Source organism: Camelus bactrianus, chromosome 31 (genome assembly GCF_048773025.1).
Source record: "Camelus bactrianus isolate YW-2024 breed Bactrian camel chromosome 31, ASM4877302v1, whole genome shotgun sequence".
Taxonomy (NCBI): Eukaryota; Metazoa; Chordata; class Mammalia; order Artiodactyla; family Camelidae; genus Camelus; species Camelus bactrianus.
The window spans coordinates 21640087-21663136 of record NC_133569.1 but is presented as its reverse complement, the minus strand read 5'-3'; the positions used below and the strand labels follow the sequence as shown (position 1 = coordinate 21663136).

At 56.2% G+C, this 23050-nt stretch overlaps 1 protein-coding gene across 2 annotated transcripts in view; it reads right to left on the bottom strand.

Moving 5' to 3' along the window:
- Positions 1–359: 359 nt before the first annotated feature.
- Positions 360–23050, bottom strand: part of GFRA2 (GDNF family receptor alpha 2) — an 82648-nt gene continuing 59957 nt past the window's right edge. For both annotated transcript variants that reach the window (XM_045516683.2, XM_010955016.3), the window contains 5 exons: positions 13983–14092; positions 13162–13302; positions 11019–11191; positions 2567–2620; positions 360–1777 (listed from right to left, as the gene is read on the bottom strand). In XM_045516683.2, coding sequence (XP_045372639.1) covers positions 1652–1777; positions 2567–2620; positions 11019–11191; positions 13162–13302; positions 13983–14092 — 604 coding nt within the window. In that variant the 3' untranslated portion in view covers positions 360–1651. The remainder of the gene's footprint in view (positions 1778–2566; positions 2621–11018; positions 11192–13161; positions 13303–13982; positions 14093–23050) is intronic.

The following is a 23050-nucleotide window of genomic DNA, read 5'->3' as shown; positions in this document are numbered from 1 at the left end:
CTTGAAACAAAAACATACTGAAGATGTGACATCAAGTTGTCCCCTCCTTCAGCCCCATGGCTACTTGATTCTCTTCCAGTTGGGGGCCAGCAGGCATTGGCACAGATTGGGAAGGGAGGCAGGAGATGACAGGTGAGTGGCCTCCCAGGCTCAGCACAGCCTGGACCTCAGACCCACCAAGTGTAAAACCATCTCCTAATAGGGCTCCATCACCTGCTCCAAGGACACACACGGGACAGACACACGAGCGCACACACGGATACACACACTCTCCCCAAGGCCCACCAGGAGCCCCAGGGAAGCAGCCAAGAAGTTGGCACCGGGCCATGAACAAAACAGGGGAGAAGGCACGCCGGGAGTGAGGCAGAAGGCAGGCCGCGTCCTAGTACGTTTATTGGCGCCTCGGCTAAGCGTGGTACGGATCAGGAGCCCCCTTCCGCAGCCTGGTCAGCCCGACTGCGGGGGGACACAGGGAGCCAGTCTCCTTCTTCCCCATTATAGACAACATCATTAAAAAAAATAAACTTTACAATAATACATCTTCGCTCGCCTGTTAGGGTATTATTTCGATAGTTTTGCTTCTTAAAAAAAGGAAAGGAGGGAGAACCACACGATATATGTATACGGATGTGTATATACATATATGTTGAGAGGAGCGTGTTATGTACATACAGTTGGCGGACGTCTCGGACATGAGGACAGGGAAGGCGGGGGAGGGGCGGGGAGCAGAGAGGAGGAGCGGGGTGCAGAGCCCGGGGTTGGGGACAGGTAGACGGCCCACCGTGGTCTCTTCGGCCCCTCTCGGCGACGGCCCCTCCCCTCGAAGGGAGACCCACCATTGGGACCCATGAGAAACCAAGAAAGTGGAAAAAGAATCATTTCTCTTTGATTTCAAAACTCCTGCCATCAAGGAGGAAGCAGCAGCCTGAGCTGGTACCCAAGTTTTACCCCCTACCTGCAACGGGATCTCCCAGGTGGGCTGAGCTCCCAAGCCCCCTGGAGCTGCCCGGTCCCTCATGCTACACTAGGGGGCCAGGGACTCAGAGCCCCACCCCTGCACAGGTCAGACGCAGACCTGCCCAGCCTGCAGAGAAGGGGGCCAAATAAACTCCAACCTTGACTCCAGGTGGAGGAGCTGGAGGTGCCCAGGTGGACCTCCAGGAGCCCGGCCTCATTGCTCTGCCACCCGACACCCCCTGCCAGCCCCCAGCAGGTCCCCAGAGTCAGCAGACTGAGAACAGTGGCTGCCATCCTGCTCCCAACCCCCGCCCGTGTCAGGCACAGCCCCAAGTCCCCTGGGCAGCAGGGCTGTTGCCCTGCCCGGGTCCAGAGAGAAACACACCAGGAGAAGTGACGGGCACTCCTACACCCTGTGCCCTGCTCGGTGCTGGGTGTCCCTTGCCAGGGGGCCTCTGGGCCAGCTCTCAGGCTGCCCGCCTGCTTGCCTATTTGGTTTAGAAAAACTTTTCCAGAGAAGAAACCTGGAAGGAGACAAGTTCAGAGATAAGGTGGGAAAAAACTTTTTTTTTGCAAGGTGTGTGTGTGCGCGTGTGTCTGTGTGTCTGTGTGTGTCTGTGTGTGTTTCCATTTTGTCAGGCGGGTGTTCTCGTCTGAGCCGCTTTCAGAAACCTCCCGATGCGGCTCCCGAAGCCTACAAGGCCAGTTTCAGCATCAGGAAGGAGACGGCGGTCAAGGCAGCCGACGGTCTGGCTCTGTGGGGGCCTGAGTTAGGTCTGATCACCTTCTTCTTACTCCCTGGGATGATATTGGTCGTGAGCTGCGGCCAGGCAGAGAGGGGACAGAAGCAGAGAGAGCAGGGCCAGCATCAGGCAAAGGAGAGGACCCTGGAAGTGACCCCTCCCGGGCACTGGGGGACCCCCCTTCGCGCTAGCTCGGAGCCACCGCTGGGCTTCCGCGGAGCCGGGCTGCAGCTTGGCTGCTCCGGGAGGCAGGGCAGCAGTCCCCAGGAGAACGGGCTGCTCTCCCTGCCCGGCTGACGCTGCCAAGTGAGGAAGAGGGTCTGCAGGTGCAGACCAGCGAGGAGAGGGGTGAAGCCCCCAGGGCCCACAGGGACCTGCTTCCAGAGAGGAGAGGCGTGAGAAACTAAATTTGTTTGTTCCTAAATTTGTTTGAATCCCTTCTCCTCCATGAAGCTTTCCCTGAACATCCTATCTGAGCTCTCTCCCCTTCTGTAAACTTTTATACTGTCTTTTCTTCCCACCTAAGTTATACATATACCATATAGTCACAGACATACTCCTGTGCACAGGGCAGGTTGCTGGGCACACTTGTCTTAAAGAGTCAGGAAGACTTGTGCAAGGGCCTCTGCTCAGAGCAGCCTCTTGCGTCTCACCCCAGGAGACAGGTAAGGGCCCTGACCACAGCCGTGGCACCCACATCCCTCCACCCAGCAGAGTGAGCCCCCATCCAGGTCCAGGCGAGCCACCAGCTCAGCAAGCCCAGCCCATGCAATGGAATCTGGGGGCCCTAAGTCCAAGGCTCGCCTGGCAAACAACCCGCTCTGGCCCAGCCCCATGCACCCACCCCAACTCTGCCCCTCACTCACCTCCGTGAAGCACATGCTTAACTCTTTGGAGTTGTTGGCCTTCAGCCCCTGCTCCTGTTGGGGAGAAGACACTAGTAAGGATGGGTCACCGGGGCTGGGTCTCTGGCTGGGCTTTGTCCCATGACTCAGATGAGAACAAACATCCCGCGGCCCCGCCATCCACCGCAGGCATCACTGAGCACAGGGTACTCACACAGAGCACTGGCAACACAGAGACCCTTGCCCTTCCCTGATACTTGCAGTGATCAGGTCCTGTCTCCTCTGGGCTCTTGGAGAAGAGACGTCTAACTCTGCTCTCCAATTTACAGCATAATATAGTAACAAGCCGCTCCCGTGTCTGTCCACCATACCCAGAGCTGCTCCTGGTGAAGCAGGGACCATGTCTTCTCTCCCTGCTTCACTGCAGCTCAATAAATGTTACGCTCAGCTAACGTTTGTTAACTGACACTTATTAACATGTCCATGAACGAATGAATGAGTGAGTGAATGAATGAATGCCACAGATCAGAACTGGCATCCGAGTAATACAAAGACCATGAGTCCTCACTGTGTTCATGGGGAAGAGAGCTGCGATCGATTAGTGATGTCTGCCACTGGCGCACGTCAGGCGGACATCTGGCAATGGTGCCAGGTGTTGGCCATTTCGGCCTGAACAGATGTGTGGCACCTGGGAGCTCTGTGGTCCAGGTGAGGAGTGAAAAAGGAAAGCTGGCTTGGTGATGACCCCTGGGTTTTCTACCCCTGGCATCACCCCTTCGATCAGGACCATGAAGAGCAGTCCTTTGTTGTCACCATCATCATCATGATTCATGGGAACCAGCTGAGGGATGTGCTGTTTCTAGCCTGGCCTCAAATGGCTCTGCCAACAGAAGCAACTGGGAAGCCCAAGAAATTAGGCCTAAATCCCTGCTCTTGGCCAGAAATGGTAATAACCCCTTCAACGTCATAGGCAATCTGCACTCAGGGCATCTGGTCAGCTAAACAAGACCCCAGCTGTCACACAAAGGCCCCAGCCGAGAGCAGAGTCACTACCAATGGTGGAGACGTGACCACCGTGACAATGAGCACAGCTGAGATGGAACCGGGACCCCACCCAGGAGCGTCCTACTTAAGACCATAGTACCAGCGATTCCAGGCACCAAGATCCAGCCTGGCCAAGCCACCAACCAGCTTGTGTCCCTAAAGAAGGATGTGTCTCTAAGGCCCTTCCAGACCCAAGGACTGCATTCTACCACCCAGGGTCAATTGCAGCTCCAAAGAGGGCTGCGGGAGGTCACCGCATGATGCAGCCTGTCCACCCCATCACCGAGGCTGTGCTGTCACCACTGCCTTCCACCTGACTGCCCCCTAATCCTCACTCCATCACCTCCCTGACAAACTCCCAGCTCCTGCCGGGTCCCCACCTGTGACATCTTATGCCTGTCAAGGTCTGTGCCACGCAGCCCAGCACCTCTTCTTCTTGGTATCCTTTCCAGCTCTAACCGGTGCAGGTAAGCAGCTCTGTCCCCGCCCCTCCAGGATCCCTGTCTTCTTCCTAGCAGCTCAAATTTCCATGAGAAAGAGACAGTACCTCCCTGGGGCAACCCCAAGGGAATCCGACTCAGTGTGTGGCTTCTGACAGGGTCGCAGGGACTTGGTTGGGGATTAGGACTGGCCTCCATAAGAATCAGGACAGGACCCCTCCTGTGCCCAATAAGTGACCCACCTTGGATCCATCATCCACAGCGCTTGCCCAAGCCCTTTTGAACCAATGGCATTTCAGCCCGGCAGGCTCCAGGACGCGTGCTGCATGACCAGGTGACACACCAGGTGTCCCCTTGCTGCCCTCAAGTACCTCCTTCAAGTGCTCAACATCTAGCTTGAAGACTGTGTCCTCGTAGACCCATCCCAGCCTTTCCTTTTCAGACTGCAGGGTTCTAATCCTGCGTCCCTCCCTGTGGAACAGCCCCTTGATCCAAGGGAAGCGCCCAAGAGGCCAGAATCTGGGACGCCGGTCTCGGTTCAGCCTCTGACCCTTGGTTCAGTCTGTTTATCTACTGGCACCTCGGTTTCCCTGTCTATAAAATAGTGATAGTCAAGCGTACCTCACTGACCCTCCGTGACCATATGTGAATGGTGCATATGGCGCAGCAAAGCTCTGGACAAGTATAAACGCTCCTTAATCCACAGCCTGATGCTGAGCCAAGCGGAGTTTGCATCCAAACTCCCAGGACTGGGGCCGCAAGGGGCTATCCGGGTCAGCTGGGGGCCTGGGGGCCCAGCAGCAAAGCCAGGGAGAAGTCTCGGCCCCGGTGGACCCCCCCTCCACCTGACGTCCAGAAAGCAGAGCAAACAGTGAGGAAGTAAAGACTGCAGGAACCTCCCCAAAGGCAAACCCCAGGCCCCCTCACCCACCCTGGACACACAGGTCAGTGCTGGTGTTCGCCCATCAGCCAACTCTTCTGAAAGTGGTGGGTTCCGGAGACGCAGACAGAAAGGTTCCACTACCGAGCGGCGAAGCTTTAAGCTCAAACTCACCCACCGCCTCCCTCGTCAGTAACTCTCCCACCACTCCCCACAGGGGTTCCAAAGATGAGCCAGTCACAGCCCTGCTCACACCCCGATGAGAGAAATAAATAAACAGCCGCAGTCACCTCCCACCAGTTCAGTAAGCGGGAGGTGGGAAAGAGGCTGCGTCCCCCCCAAGCCCCCCAGGCTGCAGGCTGTCCCCTGAGGCCACACCCTGCTAAGGCCACTCCCGGTGTCCATCTCACCTGACTGTCTTGGTGGTGGGCACAGGGAGGGAGAATGGAAGCAAAGACAAGGTTCATCCTTTCAGAAATTCCTCCCAGAGGAGCCCTTTGCCCAGGAAGTTGGAAGGAAATTATCATCTTCCTCCTCTGCCTCGCCACCTCTGTTCACATTCCCAAAGCTGCGTGGGTCTCGGAGTCCCAGAGTCTTGCCGGTCTGGTCCAGGTGCCAGGGACCAGGTCCAGTGTTGTCTCAAAGGGAAAACCTCTGGCGGGAGCTGGCCCACCCTCTCCTGTGTCCCCTGCTTCTGTTCCTGGCCCCATCCCCAAATCTCAGAGCCCTTGGCCGCCTCCCTTCTGCACACACCCACCTCCGGTAACTCACATCTCTTCATCCTCCTCCACTCCCTGCCGTCCACCTGGTACAACCCCACCTTTCTTACCTCTGATGACTATCAACTATCGCAAAGATCTCCTAACGGGTCCCCCAGCCTCTCTCCCTTGACAACCAATCCCCACCTGCTGTCAGATTATCTTCCCAAATCACGGTTCTCATCAAGACACTCCCTGTTCAAAGGCCTTCAATAGCCTCTCCACACTCCCCACTTCAACCTGCAAATCAGGTTTCATTCCTCACCCTCTCCTTCCATATCTGAACTCTGTGTCCTCCCAAACCCGTGGCCTGTGTCCTCTAGGTCAGAGGGAGGCAAACGTTTTCTACAAAAAGCCAGTGAATGACTGTTTTAGGCTTTGCCGGCCGTAGCATCTGTCCTGACGCCACTCTGCCCGCAGCACACGGACAACACAGGGTGTGGCTGTGTTCCAGCAAAACTTAATTTCCCCAAGCAGGCAGCAGGCCAGATTCGTCCTCAGCTGGCTCTGCACTGCCCTGACTCCCTGCCTCTGCGCTCTCCTTGCCCACCCCACCCAATTCCGCATCTCTGTGTCTTTACCTGCTCAATTCTCCCACTTCCTCCAAGCGGCAGGGTTCACCTGGCCCATGAGCCCTGTGCTTCCACTCCCAGCCCAAAGCAGCCTCCCTCCTCTGGATCCCCTAACACCTTATCAGTCTTCCCGGTGTGCCTGTCACTTCCTGCCCCGTAATTATCTGACTGTGCACCCTGTCCGTCCAAGCTACTGGCCCAGGATGCTCGTCAGCCTCGGTGCCTGGCACAGACTGATGTGCAGTAAGAATGTATGATGGATGAGTAAGTGAAGGGCTACAAAGGGGAACCAGAGGGAGGGAAGAAAAGAAGGAGTGCTCCAGCCTCTCAAAGCTTTGAAACAAACCAAATTTGTAAGTCAGAAATGGGTGCCTCATAGGCGCACAGGCACACTGACGGCCCTCTGGGTCCCATGCGGTGATGGCCACTGGCCCGTGTGCCAGATAAGAGACCCATCCAGGGAACAGGGAGGAGGAGGAGACGGAGGTGGCTGTCGGCTGCTCAGTCTGCTGCAGGCGGGTGGTGAGGGCGGCTCATGGCAGCCCCTATAAACCCATTCTAATCCCCCAGATGGGATGGGCGGTACCAAGGGTGAGAGCAGAAACTGGCTGGTGCAGACAAGGAGAGCTGAGCCTCCAGGTTATCTGACCCGGCCCTGAAAACCGGCCCAGAGCAGCCTGCGGGGAGTGCCAAGGACGCTGGAAACAAACAGGGCCAGGGAAAGCGCAAACCCACTGCCCGTCTGCCCTGCCCCCCGGCCCCGCCCCAGCCCAGGGCCCACCAGGCGACAAGAGTCACCTACCCAGTCTTCCCGCATCCTCCACAGAAAGCCGGCTCCCATCCTACCCTCTCAGCCACAGAAGGCGTCTATGAGAGGGAGGAAGGCTGAACAGGGTTGCCTGCGGGCAACAGAACAGACCATTCGCTAGAACAGAGAGCAGGAAGTTCCAAAAAATCCAACGAATCAGGGACTCTGGGCTCTTTCTCTCAACCTGCGTGGAGCACCTACCCCACGCTGGGCACTGTGCACTCAGTCATAAGGGCTCCCAAGGGGGTGAGATGCAGCCCCTCCCCAGGGATGCTCTCCTGGTGGTGAGAGCAGAACACATCGTGATGGGGGCCGGAGCGAGGCAACAGGGAGCCCTAAGCGAGTCCTCCTTGAGCAGAGTCAGGGAGGCCACCCAGGACATAACACTGCGTAGGACTAAAGAGCAGAGGCGGGAAGGGAGGGCTGGGAGCGGCCCTTCGCCCAGAGGGACCGACAAGTGCAAGGGCGGCACCGTGCTCAGCCTGGCCCTCAGGACTCCACCGGGGATGCCCCGCTGGGCTTCAGAACAAAGGGCCGTGGACGAGGGTACAGGATGGACCACCTCCTACAGATTTCCTGCTCTGGGGACCATCAGGAGGGAGGGAATTCACACAGGGGGTGTGTGTGTGTGCACGCGCGCATGCACCCGTGTATAGCAGGAACAGAGGGAGAGACCGTCCTGCAGGTCCTGCCACACCTTCTCCAAGTCCCAGAGAGCCAACTAGAGAGGGGATCACGGGCAGGAGGGGAAGCCTGTGGGCCAGCTGGGGGCCCCCAAGCTCCTGGCTTCTCTCTGGTGTCTAAGACACTCCCATTCCTGCCCAGCAGCCCCTCGATGGGACAGAGTTCCCCCAGGCCAGCCCCCACCCCACTGTGGGAACGTCTTTTGGGGAGCAGATGTGGAGGAGGAGGCAGCTCAGTGAAGCCAGAAGAAGACTGTCCAGGAGCCAGGGGCGGGGGCTGTGGACAAGTCACTGTCCTCATGGGGCTTGCATCCTCTGGGTTTCAGGGAGGAAATCTCACAGGGCCCATGCATCGTAACATTGGGGTCCCCAGCTGGCTGCCATCCCTGGGGCAGTGAATAGGGTCCCTAAGGCTTCCCAAGAGCCCGCCTGTGGATGGGGACAGAGGTAAGTGGCCTTGCCTCTCTCTCCAGGGCTGTCTGGGGTGCACAGCCTCCCCCACCCTCCCTCCCACCCAGCTCAGCTTCCAGTCTCCGCCCTCACTCAGGGACTCCCTTATGTAGCATGGGTGGCTGTCACTCCCAAGGACCCCACAACAGCCACCACAGAGCCCTTCCAAGCTAGCAGAGCTGGGGAGGGCGTCCGGCAGTGTGGCGGGGAAGACAGACCCACCCCCCAGGCCAGCCTCCAGCCGAGCTGGGGGGTGGGCACCCGGGCTAATTCCCTCTGCAGTCCCAGCACCTGGCAAGGAGTAGTAGGTGCTCATTAAAAAGACTGTAATTAAAACAGAATCAGAGGCCCTTTCCTGCCAGTGCCTGTGAGAGGAGCCGGGGCAGGGGCTGGTGGTGGGTGGGCCCCTCTGAGGGCTCCTTCTCTTCCTTTCCTCCTGCGAAGGCCGTCCTGGCTGTCCTGCCTACAGTGACTCAGTCCGTAGACCCGAATGGACCGTCACTGGAGCCAGGCCTAGGCGATACCCCTGCCAGGCAGCCCCCCCGGGATTCAAAACACCTAACACGTATGCAGGGACCCACACACACTCATCTCACACACAGGTCGTGCGTGAACTCCACTGGAATCAAGCCAAGTGGAAGACAAGCTCCCAGACGGTGGTGAGTCTGCAGAAAACCAGGCTGGGGCTGAAAGAAACCAGGCAACAGTTTAGCAAACTGCTAGAGGGAAACGGGGGGGGGGGGGGGGGATCAGAGTCATCAGGCACCAAGGGGCCTGCAGTGGGCACGAGGCCACCGCTTTGAACTTTTCCACGCCCACTGTGACTCAGTGACAGCCTCAGGGAAGGTCCCCAGCCCCCTGCTGAGTGGGCATCTCCCCAGGTGAGCCAGCCCCGAGGGGCTGGGGAGGGGGGCTGGCAGTCCCCAGAGGGACATGTGGACCAAGCCGGAGCCCAGTCTCCTGACAGGTGGCCCAGCCCTGGCCGGCCGGGCTGCCCGCCACTCTAGCATGAAATTGAGCCGGTACCGTCTGCGGAGCCACCCTCAGCCCTGCCGGCAGCCGCTCAAGCATGCCCAGTGTAATTAGGGGCCGCCCAAGGGTGACACAGCCCCTCAGCCCAAGTCAGGAGGGGCAGCCTAATGGAGGGAAGCGGGGCGTGGAGGGGCCCACGCTGGGACTGACTGGAGGGCACTTGGAGGTCAGCTGTTAACAGCACAGGGTGCCCACTGGGGAGGGAGGGGGCGGGCTTCCCAAGCAGGACGGGCACCAGCACCGGCTGCTGTGGTGTGACGGGTTCCACCAGGCCTCACCCCTGCTCAGGTCTCATCCGGGCACTCCGAATGCCTTCTGCCTTTATTTCTGGCTTTATGGAAGTTACGAATGACCACTGAGAATTGTATCCATTTCAGGGGCACAACCTGATGACCTGATATACACATACATTGTGAAATATTCGTCACGAGGCAATCACCACATCCATCACTTCGCACCTCTGCCATTTTCCTTTTTTTTTTTTCTTTTTTGTGGTGAGAGCATCTAAGGTCAGCAAATTTCAAGCACACAGCACAATATTGTTAACGACAGTCACATCGCTGTGACCAGCTCTCCGGGACTTACACATCCTGCAAGACTGAAACTACATTTGTAGTGCGTGCCCACTGGTGACCCCATGAGCCCAGCTCATTCAGACTGATGTCACCATTGCTGCACAGGGCTAGGCCTGTGTTCCCCACCCCCACAGCTGCCTACCCTGCGCCCCCCACCACGGGCTGGGCTCCAGACCCCAGCAACCTCGCTAGCAATTCCAGCCCCAACTCCTGCCAAAACATCCCCTATGACCCACCACCCACACCTCGCTGTTCCCGCCCTCTTCTGTTCTCCCTTATATTCTGCATTAGGTTCTCTTTTAAACATTTTGTTCTAGATGTTTGTGTGTGTGTGTGTGTGTGGCAGGTTGGAGGGTCTGACTAGAACCAACCTCCTAAGCCAAGAATCTACTGTAGCAAATGGCGTGACGGCAAGAGCGCAGCTCGGCAGAGAGAAGGCTGAGTGGGGAGCCCCGGATGTGTGTCCCCTGTACCACCCATGTCGTCCCCTATTGTGGTACTGATTGGAGCCCAAGTCTGGTACTCGTTGAACTGTTTGACCCTCGACAAGACTGTAAGGACCACAAAACAGGACAGGACCATGTCAGCCTCATTCCCCAATGTCTCCCCAGCATCTCGCATAAGAGCTTGCACACAGTGACTACCTAACACACGTTGGATGGGTGGGTGGATGGATGGATGGATGGATGGATGGGTGGGTGGGTGGGTGGGTGGGTGGAGGGAGGGATGGATGCAGACAAACAAATGATCATCACAGGTTTGGGAGTCAGATGCAGGTTTGAAATCTTATTCCACCACCAGCCAGCTGTGTGACCTTGGGTGTGCCGCCTAACATCCCTGGGTTATAGTTTCCTGTGTGTAAAACTAGAATCCCAGCTCATTGTGTGAGAATTCCATACAATAGGCAGAGTCTACTAGCACAGTACCTGGTAATTAGCAGATGGTTAATAAATGGTAACCGTGACCTTCCTCCGGCACCCCCGTGGTGTCTAGCACAGCCCTGTGACAGAACAGGTGTCTGATGCTTGCAAGGTGATGCAAAGTGAACGAATGCACGGATAACTAGCCCCCGCCAGCTCTTTCTGCCTCTCAGGCCCTGACCCAAACAGAGGAACTTGTGTGCCCTGTCCCCAGTTCCCAGTCTAATTTCCCACCCTGCCTCTGGCACCTGGTGCTCCTCTAAGCCCTCAGCCCACCCCGGCTCCATTTCCCCAGCGGCGTGGTCCCTCACCTGAACAGAGGTGCAGGTGGTGATGATGCTGGTCCCCAGGCTGGTGCTATCACTGAGGTCATCTGGCAAAGAAGGCGTTTTCTCTACCCGAGGGGCCTGCGTGGCCTGGAATGAGGGGTTTTTAGGGGACAGGTTCACATCTGTGCCATTGCCAAAGGCCTGGATGGCGTTCCCTGTGGGGGGAGAGAGCAGGCAGACACAGAGAAATCAAGGGCCACCTCCATCACTCTGCCCCTCGCCATCCCAACTGTGACCCTCCCGGTAACAACCCAGGGCTGGGGGCAGGTTGGAACTCGCCCAAGCTAACTTTGCTGAAGCTCCCTTTCAGATACCGAACAAAGTCTCACATCTAGAGAAGAAAATAGCACGAGGGAAGGTGGAAAAGAGAAACTGGAATAGAAGGAAACGCACTGGATGAGGAGGGAAGAAGAAAAATAGAGGAGGAGGAGCAGCGGGAGCCTGGGGAGCTGGGAGGGGAGGAGCGGACAGCGCCCAGAGCGCTGAGCCCGAGCCCCGTCTTCTCGGCAGGCTGCATTCAGCGCTGCAGACCACGACCCCTTCAGGAGCCTCCCCACCCCCAGCCCTCTAGGCACATGTTCTCCTGGCTCCCCCACCAGCTCAGATGCTTCTGGGCCTCCCTCCCTGCTGCTGCTGACATTCTGGTGGCCCCAGACGCAGCCCCCCTCCCCAGGTGGCCTCACCCACCCCCACACGATCAGTTACACGAATTCACTCAGGACCAACTAACTAATGGGGCATCTTGGACAAAACTGTGTCCCCAAGTATCCATCCTATAGATGCACCTCGAGTTCATCCCATCACCACCTGAACGAGACACCACGCCCTCCCATCCCAACACTGGCCCCCTGTGTTTCCAGCACTGAAGGTGCCATCTCTCTCCACCCAGGTCTCCCATGTCTGAAACCTGAGTCGCCCAGGACACTTCCCGAACCCACCGCCTAGAGAGAGGTCTCTCCGCCCCTCCACTCCACCCTGCCTCCACTGCTCTGATTCAGCGGGCACTGTCTTCTCCTGTGAGCACCTACTGCATCCTTCAGCAGACTCGGTGTTGTCACCTGCGAGGACCACACCCCTACCCCCACCCCCTCCACACCAGAACCCAAGAGTGAGCCTTCCGACACCGGATATGACCACCTGTGACACCCCTTCAGTGACCCGCACACCAGCCCCGCCACCTGCAGGACCCTAAGATCCAAACGCCTTCAGGTCTGCAAGGCCCCGCGTGAGGAGGGCTCTCGCCACCTGTGCAGATGGCCCTGGGCATGCCTGTGCTCTGTGCAAGGCTAAGTGGTCTGCAGTTCCACAGCCCACCTCTGCCCAGGGTGGACTGGCAGGCCCTCCCTGCCTCTTCAGCTGATGGGTGCCCAGCGATCCCCCAGGGGGTCAGCCTCTGGCATACCTTCAGAGGCCCCCTCCTCCAGGCTGACCTGGTATCCCCACCCTCAGCTCCTGAAGAGCCCCGTGCAGACCTCCACCCCTGCACTGTTCCTCTCGCACTGTGATCATCTTGACCCCCTGACGACATCTCCTCCGGACGGCAAGCTGCCCAATGACAGGCACCGTGACTTCCACCCCCAACCCCCCGTCAGAAAGGGTGGATGGACAGATGGACGGAAGAAAGAAAGGAGGGAAGGCAGAGGGGAGGAGATCTTCAGACAGGTGCGGGCAGCAAGGGTGTCAGACCAGAAGGACCAGGCAGACGGAGCCTGCGGCTGACCTCTCACTCTCCAGCCTCGGGACTGAGTTTGATGATTTCAAAGTCCAGTTCCAAGGGGAAATCAGTCCTTAAAAGGAGCAGTGGCAGGTACTGAGACCCCCACCACAGGGCTGTCCCCAAAGGAACCTGGCTGAAACTGTCAGGGTAATAGACCAGAAAACTTTGGCCTTGACTTAACAGAGGCTGAAGGCCTCCAGTGGGAACGCAGGCTGGCCTCCTGACAGCTCTGCCGTGACTCTCCAAGGGCACAAAGCCCACGTCAGCAACCGCCATGCGGGGGAAGCCCCACAGATGTCATCGGTCACCCAGGGGGAAGGAGGGAAAGGCGGGGGCAGAGCTCCAGGGTCCCCTGGGATGTGAAGGGCGGGAGGGCTCCCGGGGTGCGGGGGACACCACAGGACTCACGGAGGCACGGGTTCTCGGTGAAGTCCCTGAGGAACTTCTCACACTCCTCCTCCATGTTTCCGCTCCCACGACAGCTGCACCAGGGCGACACCACGATGCCAGTGGGGTTGGAGTCCACGTAGTTGGGTGTAATATCAAACCCTGGGCAGGGAGAGAGGAGCGAGGGGCAGTAAGACTTCCCTTCGGGCCCCCAGACCCCAGACACAACAGAAAAGAGGCTTGGGACCCCTCTCTCCCTCCCACCTGTCCCCTAAACACACAGCCCAGCTCATGATCCAAATCAAGGGGTCGGCAGGGGGCGGGGTGGGGCATGGCATAGAGGACAGACCAGGACAGTAGAGGGGACACCCAGGAGCCCCCTCCCAGAGCACGGGCCCTCGCTTTCTCCTGTGCCAACAAGCAGAGGGTGCGTCCTTGAGTCAGGAAGACCGTGGCTCATTCCTGGGCTTGGACCCCAGGACCGACATGGAGTAGTGGGGTGAGCCTTCACAAGTTACTTAGCTTCCCTAAGCCTCAGTTTCCCCACCTGTAAAGTGGAGACACCAACCCCTGCTGTGAGAATTAAATAAGATGGTTCACGGAAACTGCTTGTGTCAGGGAAGGAATGCTACACTTTCTTCTAATTTCAGAAGCCTCCTGAGGCCCCTGGGGCCTCCTCCCCCGTGATAAAGAGCTGGCTTCTGCTCCGGCCTCCATCACAGCTCTCTGAAACCGTGCAGAGAAGGGCAAGCTGTTCACGTGCTGGCCCCAAGCTGGGCCTCGGCCTCTGTCTGAACCTGGAGCAGCTGGGAGCCACGGAGAGCCCAGGCGGGGCGGCTTACCAATCATGCCGGCATAGGAGCCCAGGCACGCCTGGTAATTATCGGTCGGGCAGCTGGTGAGCGTCTGGTAGGAGGCCCGACAATTGGCGTGGAAGTCGGCCAGCCGGGACCTGGTGTCAGGAGAAGACCCGTTGGAGAGAGCAGGTTAGTGGGCTGCCCTCCAGGAGCCTCCCAGAGCTGCAGGAAGCCAGGGAGACCACCAGGCTTTGGGGGGCTTTAGGCTAGAAGGCCTTTGAGGACCAGACTTCCTGGAGAGCCAGGCACCCAGCTGATGCCAGGCCCGCTCTGCGTGGGTCTCAGTCAGGGAAACACAGAGGGTACCCGGGGTGGGTTTGCTGAGAACACCTGGGACCCAGGCAGGACCCAGGCAGGACCCAGGGCTCTGCTCCCAAGTCTTTCAGCACATCACTACTCCCACCCACAGAATGGATACAAAAATCCCTGTCCAGCCACCTCACAGGATCCATCTGGTGGGCAAAGGGGCAGCCTCTAGGGAGGTTAAAACAGCAGTGGCCCCCCACCCCACCCCATGGGCTGAGACATCTCATGGGTATTCCTGACCTGTCTCCTCTGTATTAAACCAAAGCAAAGCCTCCCCTGCCGTCCCTCCACCAGCATCCCCATCCCGCGAGGCAAAATCAGCCTTTCCTTCCCCTGGTAATGTAACCTGTCATCATCCATTCCTCTGTCGGCATGGATGAAGTGCCTTCAGAATCACCGGCACGCAGCTCTGTGTTCCCCACTCGACCGTGAGCCGCCTGAAGGCAGCCACTGTCTTACCCGGGTCTGTCCCCAGCCCCCAGCACCGGGACGTCGAGGGGCATGAGGGGCCCAGGGCACGCAAGCCTAACCTGCACGGCCATTCTCCTTCCTTCTTCCCCCTGCCCTAGCGCCCTAGCCCCGGGGTTCTACCACCAGCCTGGCTGGGGGCATCGCCTTCCTCCCCACCTGCCATGGCTTCCTACAGGCGGGTGCCCTTTGCCACATCATGTACGTTTCACAGCAGCTGCAGGCAGCGAGCACTAAGGTCTTGTTCACGGGTACTTTCCCCATGATGGGCACACTGCAGGAATTCGACAACACGGGCTCGGTGAGAACACCGTGGTAGCCACACGAAGGACCAGAACCCAGGCCATCTGCCTCCCTGCCTGTGCTCTGTCTGCACCACGAGGTAGCTCACAAAGCCATCCCAGAGATCACCCTGAATCCAGCTCCCCAGCTTCTCCACTGGAACTCCGTCCATATGACGAAGGAGCAGGTAGAGACAGACAGACAGACAAGAGGTTGACAGGAACCAGGACCATCAAAGAAGAAACCCTCCACACAGGCGGCTGCGTGGGTCCCACTAGGGGACAAATCCTGGTTCGCCTGCAGGGCCCACGGTCCTGGGGGATGGGGTTTGGGAGAAGGAGGAAGCTCTCCAGAGGGATGTGACCCCAGTGAGGCCTCATGCAAACAGACCCCCACAACCTGCAGGGGCAGCAGGTGCAGGAGATGGAAGATGAGCTCCCAGCTGCGAGCTGGGGGCGGGGTCTCACCTCAGCCCCGCCCCGAACGCGCTGGGAGCCCTCAGAGGGGCCCTTGCTTCTTGAGGACTCATTTTCCTTATTTATCAAATGAATAAAAAGTGCTCTCAGTTTAGAGATGAAAAAGTATTTTCACGGTTTGGGGAGATGAAAAAGTTCTGGAGATGGATGGTGGTGGTGATTGCATAGCAACGTGAGTGCTCTTAAAGCCACTGAGCTGGACACTTAAACGTGGAGAAAAGGGTCAGTTTTACGTCATGCATCACTGACGACCATAAAAACATTACCTAAGAAGAGGTCCTTCCATGTCTACCTTTTATCATGTAATCTTCACAGAAACTCTGTGAGATCTGTCAAGCGGTTGTTACCATGATCCCACTTCACAGAGGAGGAAGCTGACTGACTGGCCCGAGACCGCAGGACTAGTGAGCCATGGAGCCAGGACTCCGGCCCAGAACACGGACAACTGGGGCTGCCCCTTCCGGCCGGTCCCGCCGCCCACATCCTGCTCCTCTGTAGAGGTACCTTGTCAATCTGCAGTGTCTCGGCCCTCTGTCCTGCCCATAAATACACCCTCTGTCTCCTCAAACAGTCCCCCAAACAGGGAAAAGCAGCATCTCCAACCAAGCCACCAAACCCTACAGAATAAGACTTGGTCTTAAACAGCAAGACCCACACCCACCCCGCTCCGTGAACCAGCAAGTTCGAGAAAAGATCGATGAATGGGGTGATGTGGGGTGGGGGGTGGTCGCTGCCCACGGCCCAGACCTCCAGACACCTGTCGGGGGGCCAGCAGGGGACACAGACTTTCATAGCAAAGGGGATTTGGAGGCAAACAAATCAAAATCTCTAAACAGCTAGCGTGGGCTGAACTGTGTCACCCCAAGAGCTACGTTGCAGTCCTCACCCCTGGTACCTATGAACATGACTTTACTCAGAAATAAACTCTCTGCAGATGCAGCCAAGATGAGCAGTGGACTGGGGCGGGCCCAACATCCAGCGTCTGGTGTCCTTACAGAAGAGACACAGACGCACAGTGAGAACACACATGAGGGCCAAGGCAGCAACTGGAGGGACGTCCCTACAAGCCCAGACCAGCAAGGACCGTCAGCGACTCCAGAAGCTAGGAGAAAGGCATGGGATGGTGCTCCCTTCTGCTGACACCCCGACTCTGGACTTCCGGCCTCCAGAACTGTGAAAAGATCAATTTCTGTTTTAAGGCACCCAGTTTGTGGCCTTTTGTTCCGGCAGCCACAGGAAACTCAGCACCGTCAGTGACTTTGTCACTCACTGTGGCCAAATGTCTCCCTGTGGAAGGAGCCAAAGGGAACCGGTCAGGCCCCAGCAGGGAGGAGGGCTGCGGGTGGGTGGCGTGAAGCCGGAACTGAGCCCCTGCACCTCGGGGCGGGGGGCTGCGAGATTACCAGGAGAGATGCTAGTCACCCTCTCCTCCCCACCAAAGAGATGTTCAAACAGCATCTCTGAGCCGAAACAGAAGTCTATTCCAACACCATTTGATCACACTTAGGGCTTGACCCCTCCTACCACCTCGCCAGTGCTCACGGCAGTCCCTCCCGCGAAGCCCTTCCTGCCCCACCAGCCATGCGGACGTCTCCCACCTCTGTATTCCAACTACACCTACAGTCTGGACCAGGCAATTCCACACTTAACCGCATAGAGCCTTCCTGATATCGCCCTGTGTGGTCTCTCCAACTGGAACAGACATTCCGAGAGTGACAGACTCTACTGATTTCTTCATCCATCTCCTCCAAACTCCTCTGGGCGAGGAGGAAGTGGCAGACATCCACTCATCCTGTCTCCAAATATGTATTGAGCCCCTGCCACGCGACTGACAGACTAAGGATGGGAATGGCACACATGTCGATGTGATGTCAGAGAAGAAATCCCAGCTGATGGGGCCAGGGCAGAGTGCCCACCAGGCCCAGGTCCAGGGCTGCGTGAGAGGTCAGTGCTGGCTCACCGTCCCGAGGGAGCAAGCTGCCCACTGGTCCAGACCTGAGAGCCTGGCTCCATCCTCCCAAAAGCTCCACTCCCCACCTGCACACAGAGCCTTGCCTCCCTTCTGCAAGGCTGGCTCTCCAGTCACTGACAGCGGGAACCTTGAGGACCTTGCCAGCTTCACCATCCACGAGGCCTCTCAAAATGTCACTGGGCCCCAGGCTGGAGGCGAGTGAAAGTGTGAAAATGAGGAGAAAATGAAGCCCACGCAGAGAGAGACAAGGTCATCCGGAGAAAGGGGGCTGGTACAGGAAGCAAGCCAGGAAATAGAAGGTAAAAGAGCTCCACCACCAGGTGCTGCGGGCCAGTGGGACCCCTCAGTGAGGAGGGGAGGGGCAGGTCCAGCTGCTGGCAGAGGGGGGAGCAGCTGTCACATGGCCACGCTCTGCCTGCCACTCGCCTGCTGTGTGACCTTGGGCAGGCCAGTTGTGTCTCTGTGCTCAGCATCCCCAGGGTGGGCCGTGCCTGCCTATCTCCCTCTCCAGGAGGTACACGGGGGAGCTGGGGTACATGGTGGGGGGGGGGCACTGCCCTTATCTTTCTTCTCCACCAGATGTCTTGTCCCCAGCATTGTGCCTGCCACTGGCAGGTGCAAACAGGGAATGGCTTTTTCCTGTGTCTGATGGAGAAGAAAGATACCTGTTGACCCTGCCAAGGTGGGGAGATGGCTCTCCTCTTTCTCCGCCAGGCTCCAGAGTCACCCTGCTGGAGCGCCGTGTCACTCTCCACGCCACACTGAGGACACAGGAGGAGCAGCACAGGCCCCTTTGCCAGAGCCGGGGGCAAGCACGGGGAAGAGTCGCCTTGCGCCTCCGAGGCTGTGGCCCACCTCCCCCACGGCGCGCCACACGGCTCCCCCCAGAGCACAGGGAGGGGGCAGGAGGAGCAGAGGGAAGGGGGGGAAATGGCTGGGCTTTCTCTTCCTCTATTTCTCCATTCTCAGCATCCAGGAGGCTTGGCAAGCCAGAGTGACAAAGGGCCATTTAGGGGGACGCCACATCCAGGTCACCGGGAGGCCTCTGATCGTTCATGTTCCCTCAAGACACACCCAAGTCCACGGCAGCCGGCTCCCTCCATCAGCAGCAGAGACCAGGGGTGTCAGTTTCCTTCCAGCCCTAGACGCTCAGCTCCAACCACGAGTGAATCAGCCCAGTCCCGGTAGGTCCAGTCTCCAAGGCAAATGTTATCCTTTTCACAGTGTGTGACGAGCCAGCTGGGGATGTCTGAGCCATCTCCCAGCCAGATGCCTCTTGTCCCTGCAGACGCCGTGAAGTCACCAGTCTCTTGGACTCCGCTCTCATTGGCAGAAACAGACTTTTCCCCAATCAGCCCCATCACTTCTCAGCTTTCTGCCTTGAAGAGCCCCCATAAGAGGGATGGCATAAAAGAAGGCTCGAGAGAAAGAGAGACAAAGAGAGAAACAGAGAGCCAGCAGGAGAACCAACAGCGAACACAAGCCAGGTCCACCTCAGCGAGGCTGCACCAAGACTGCCAAATGAGCTCCGGGCAGCAGGTGGATCTGCCCGATACACACAAACCTTCTTTGGGCCTGTTTCATCAGCAGCTGCAACCTATTCAATCACAGGAAAGCAGCAAGACAGGCAGAGACAGACACTTGACCCCCAATCTGATTAAACAGTTGCCAGATTAAATGCAGGATGTCCAGTTAATTTGAATTTCTGATCAACAATGAATTATTTTTAGTATAAGTACGTCCCATTCCACATCTGGGATGTACTTATACTGAACAGTGTTTCATTGTTTATCTGGAATTCCAGTTTACCTGGGTAGCCTGTATTAAGATCTGGCAACCCTATCTGATGGGCAGATGCGCTCCTGCAAAGGGCAAAGAGGCAAAGATGGCAGCGCAAAGGCCAGCCCACACATGTGGAATCAACCAGATTTGGGGGCGAGGAGAAAGGGAGGGGGTGGGCTTCCTACAGCTCAGGGGTTCTCAAAGTGTGGTCCACAGACCCACAGCATCAGCGTAAAATTGGGAACTTAGTAGAAATGCAAATTTTCCATATCCCCCCTAGACCTAACAGATCTGAAATCCAGTGGCGGGGTCCAGCAATCTGTGCTTTAACCAGCCCTCCAGATGACTCTGACGAAGGCTGGGTTTATGGGTACCCTTCAGACTCCACTCCCTGGTCTCAGCTTTAAACAGGCTCACGTTCCAGCCCAGCCAGCGGAACAGAGAAATGCTTCAGGCCACAGCCCAGGAAGGCTCGCAGTTACATGGCTAAGAGTATGTCTGTACACACACACCAAACGCACTCATACCCCCGTCCCCACACAGACACACAGTTCCACTCGGATATACAGCTACACTTGGATACACACCTCTTGCTTCCATGCTTTTTGCCCTTAGCCAAGAGAATGGATGGGCGCCTCTTGGTCATGAATCCCTCCCTTGGTCCAGATTGTAAACTCCTTCCCAAACACACAGACTTTCTCAAATCTGTCTGGCCTGGAAGGATACGAGGGTAGATTGCTCCACAGAACCCCAGTGCTCATCCACACCTGGCTTTTGTGTCTAAAGCCCTTGTCAGCTTCACAAAGTTCCCTTTACCCTGTTGTACCTGCTATGGTTTCGACTGGTCGTAGCATCGGAGGAGGAGGAAAGAAAGCGAATATTTACTGAGGATCTACGTGCTACTAGCCACACATGGTTATCTCACTGACCTTTCTGAACAACCCCACCACAAAGGAGACGCATCTCACAGCAAGGACACGGCAGCTCTTAGGAGGCGGGTCACACAGTCACACACACCCGACAGCCAGCTCAGCAGGGCGAGGCGCCTGCCAGTGAGGACAGGGTCTTTTCTCCAGCTCTGCTGCTGTGACCCACCGCTGCTCACAGTGCTTCAGGGGGCCACCAGCACAGCCACGTGCTAATGAACAGAGCACGTGAATATTTCATGGAGGGGAAGAAGGGTCCCCAAGAAATGCAAATTACTTCTGATGGGCTTCACAGACGATTTCTGGGAATGGAGAGGAAATGGCTCTAACAGACGCACGTGCCTTCGGAATGGCTTTCGGAGGTCCTCGCCGGCAGTGCGGTGCAGGGCGCGGTTACGCGGGCTCGATGTTACGTGACGCTGAGGAAGGGGAAATGGGTCTCCCCCTCACGCCTGCTTTCTGATACCTCCAGGGCTCACGGCAGACAGCCTGGTCCCCCGTCCTTCCCTGCCTCCTCCTGGAGACTGTCACCACTTGTTTCATGAAATCCACAATCCACTGGCTTCCTTCCCCGTTTATTCTTTTTTTTTAATTGAAGTATAGTCGGTTTACAATGTTGTGTTAGTTTCTGGTGTACAGCATAGTGATTCAGTTACGTGTGTGTGTGTGTGTATTCCTTTTCATATTTTTTTCATTATAGGTTATTACAATTCCCTGTGCTACACAGTAGTTTGTCTACACAACAGTTTATCTTGTTGTTTATCTATTCTGTATATAGTAGTTTGTATCTGCTAAACTCAAACCCCCAATTTATCCCTCCCCCTCCCCTTCCCTCCTAGTAACCATAAGTTTGTTTTCTATGTCTGTGAGTCTCTGTTCTGTAAATAAGTTCATTTGTGTCATTTTTTTAGATTCCACACTATAAGTGACAGCATATATTTGTCTTTCTCTGTCTGATTGACTTCACTCAGTATAACCATCTCTAAATCCATCCATGTTGCTGCAAGTGGCATTGTTTCATTCTTTTTTATGGCTGAGTAGTATTCCCGTGTGTGTGTGTGTACCATATCTTCTTTATCTAGTCATCTGTCAACGGACATTTAGGTTGCTTCCAGTCTCTTTGGCAAGTGGTGTTGGGACATCCCTGTTTATTCTTTAAGTGTGAGTGGACACTTACTCTTTCTGGCCAGCATAGCAGCTCCCCTTAGGGGTGGGTTGGGGACTTCCTCCTCTGGTCAAGTAGTTCTTACAGGCTGTCAACCATGGCTCTCTGCTCTGCTGGGCTACAGGTAAACACATGACCCAGGCTGGGCCAACCACACGACTCTTCCCGGCCACAGTGGCTGGTCATACACTGACTGCAATCAGGAAGTAACACAAGCCAGGCCAAAGAAGGCCCTTCTCTGAGGTTTTCCCAATGGAGCAGAGGAGGACATTCTTTTCTTTCTGCTTGTCAGACACCACGGATGTGAGCCCAGATAAATTGGGACCATAGTTCTAGCCTCACAGACACAAGAAAGATAAACATGTAGCTAACCTGCAGAGAGAAGCAGAAACAAGAGGCGGGGAGAGACAGTGGGAGACCCATTTTTATTTGAGTGCTGGAATACACGCCTGCTCTGTCTGTGTTTTATTGGAAGCCAACAGATTCCTGTTTAATTTTTCTTAAACTAGTTGGGTCTCTGTCGCTTTAAACAGAAAAATTCTTGACTACTGCTTCGCTTTGCTCTCTGCTTTTATCTGATCTTCTTTGTCCAAGTTCAAAGCAACCAGAAAAACCACACACTCAAAAGGACACCCACCTCAACACAAGCCCACAAAGGGTCTGTGGAACCATGTGAAACAGGCAGGATTGCAGGAGCACTTGGGCGGGAGCCACTTGGAAAATGGATGATGGTACAATTCATGAAGGAAGACGGACTTGGCCTTGGATTCTTTCCCCCAGCTCACTTAGAGAAAAATGGCCCAGGTGGATAAGCCACAGAAAGCCACATCGCTAATAAAAACAACAAGGACGTAGATTGTGCCAATATATGAAAATTCAGACACACAATCATGTTAAGGGATAAAAAGCAGGAGGCAATATAGTTTATGTGCCCTCATTACAAACAAGGGAAAATGGCAAGTGTGTGAACTGACAAGATCCAGAAGTAAATTTCAAAAGATGCTAATAGAAGACACTGTTCATTATGTTCTCATTTAATAAACTTGCTTTCAGATGGTAATTATTTCTTTAAGTTTAACTGAATGAGGCCTCAGGAATCCTGAGCTGTTATAAACAGTGATTTTTTGAAATCTTTGATGAGAGAAAATGTTGTTGGTTCCAGAAGCATCAACAAATGCAACTGGGGGGACTACGGTATGCAGCTCAGCAGTAGAGTGCGCGTTTAGCAAGCCCAAGGTCCTGGCTTCAATCTCCAATATCTCCAATCAAAAAAAAAATTAAAAGGGGAAGGATAGAGATCAGTGGTAGAGCGCATGCCTAGCATGCACAAGGTCCTGGGTTCAATCCCCAGTACCTCCACTAAAATAAACCTAATTACCTCCCCCCTAAACAAAACACACACACACATACACACACACACAAATTCAAAAAATAAATAAATTTTTTTAAAAACTGCAACTGACCCTGGGTCCCAAGGGAAACACGCTGAGAGAGCAAAGCTACCATCTCAGAGAGCTGGTCCTTCACTGAAGGGCAGCTCCGATCCCTAGGAGCTGCGGGTTGAAGACAGAGCCTGACACCTCGCTGGGAAATGCAGACTGAACCCTTCTGGACGTGACCATGACCTCACGGCAGGCACCTGCCAGGAGAAATGTTTGATCTCCTCCCCAGGAGGT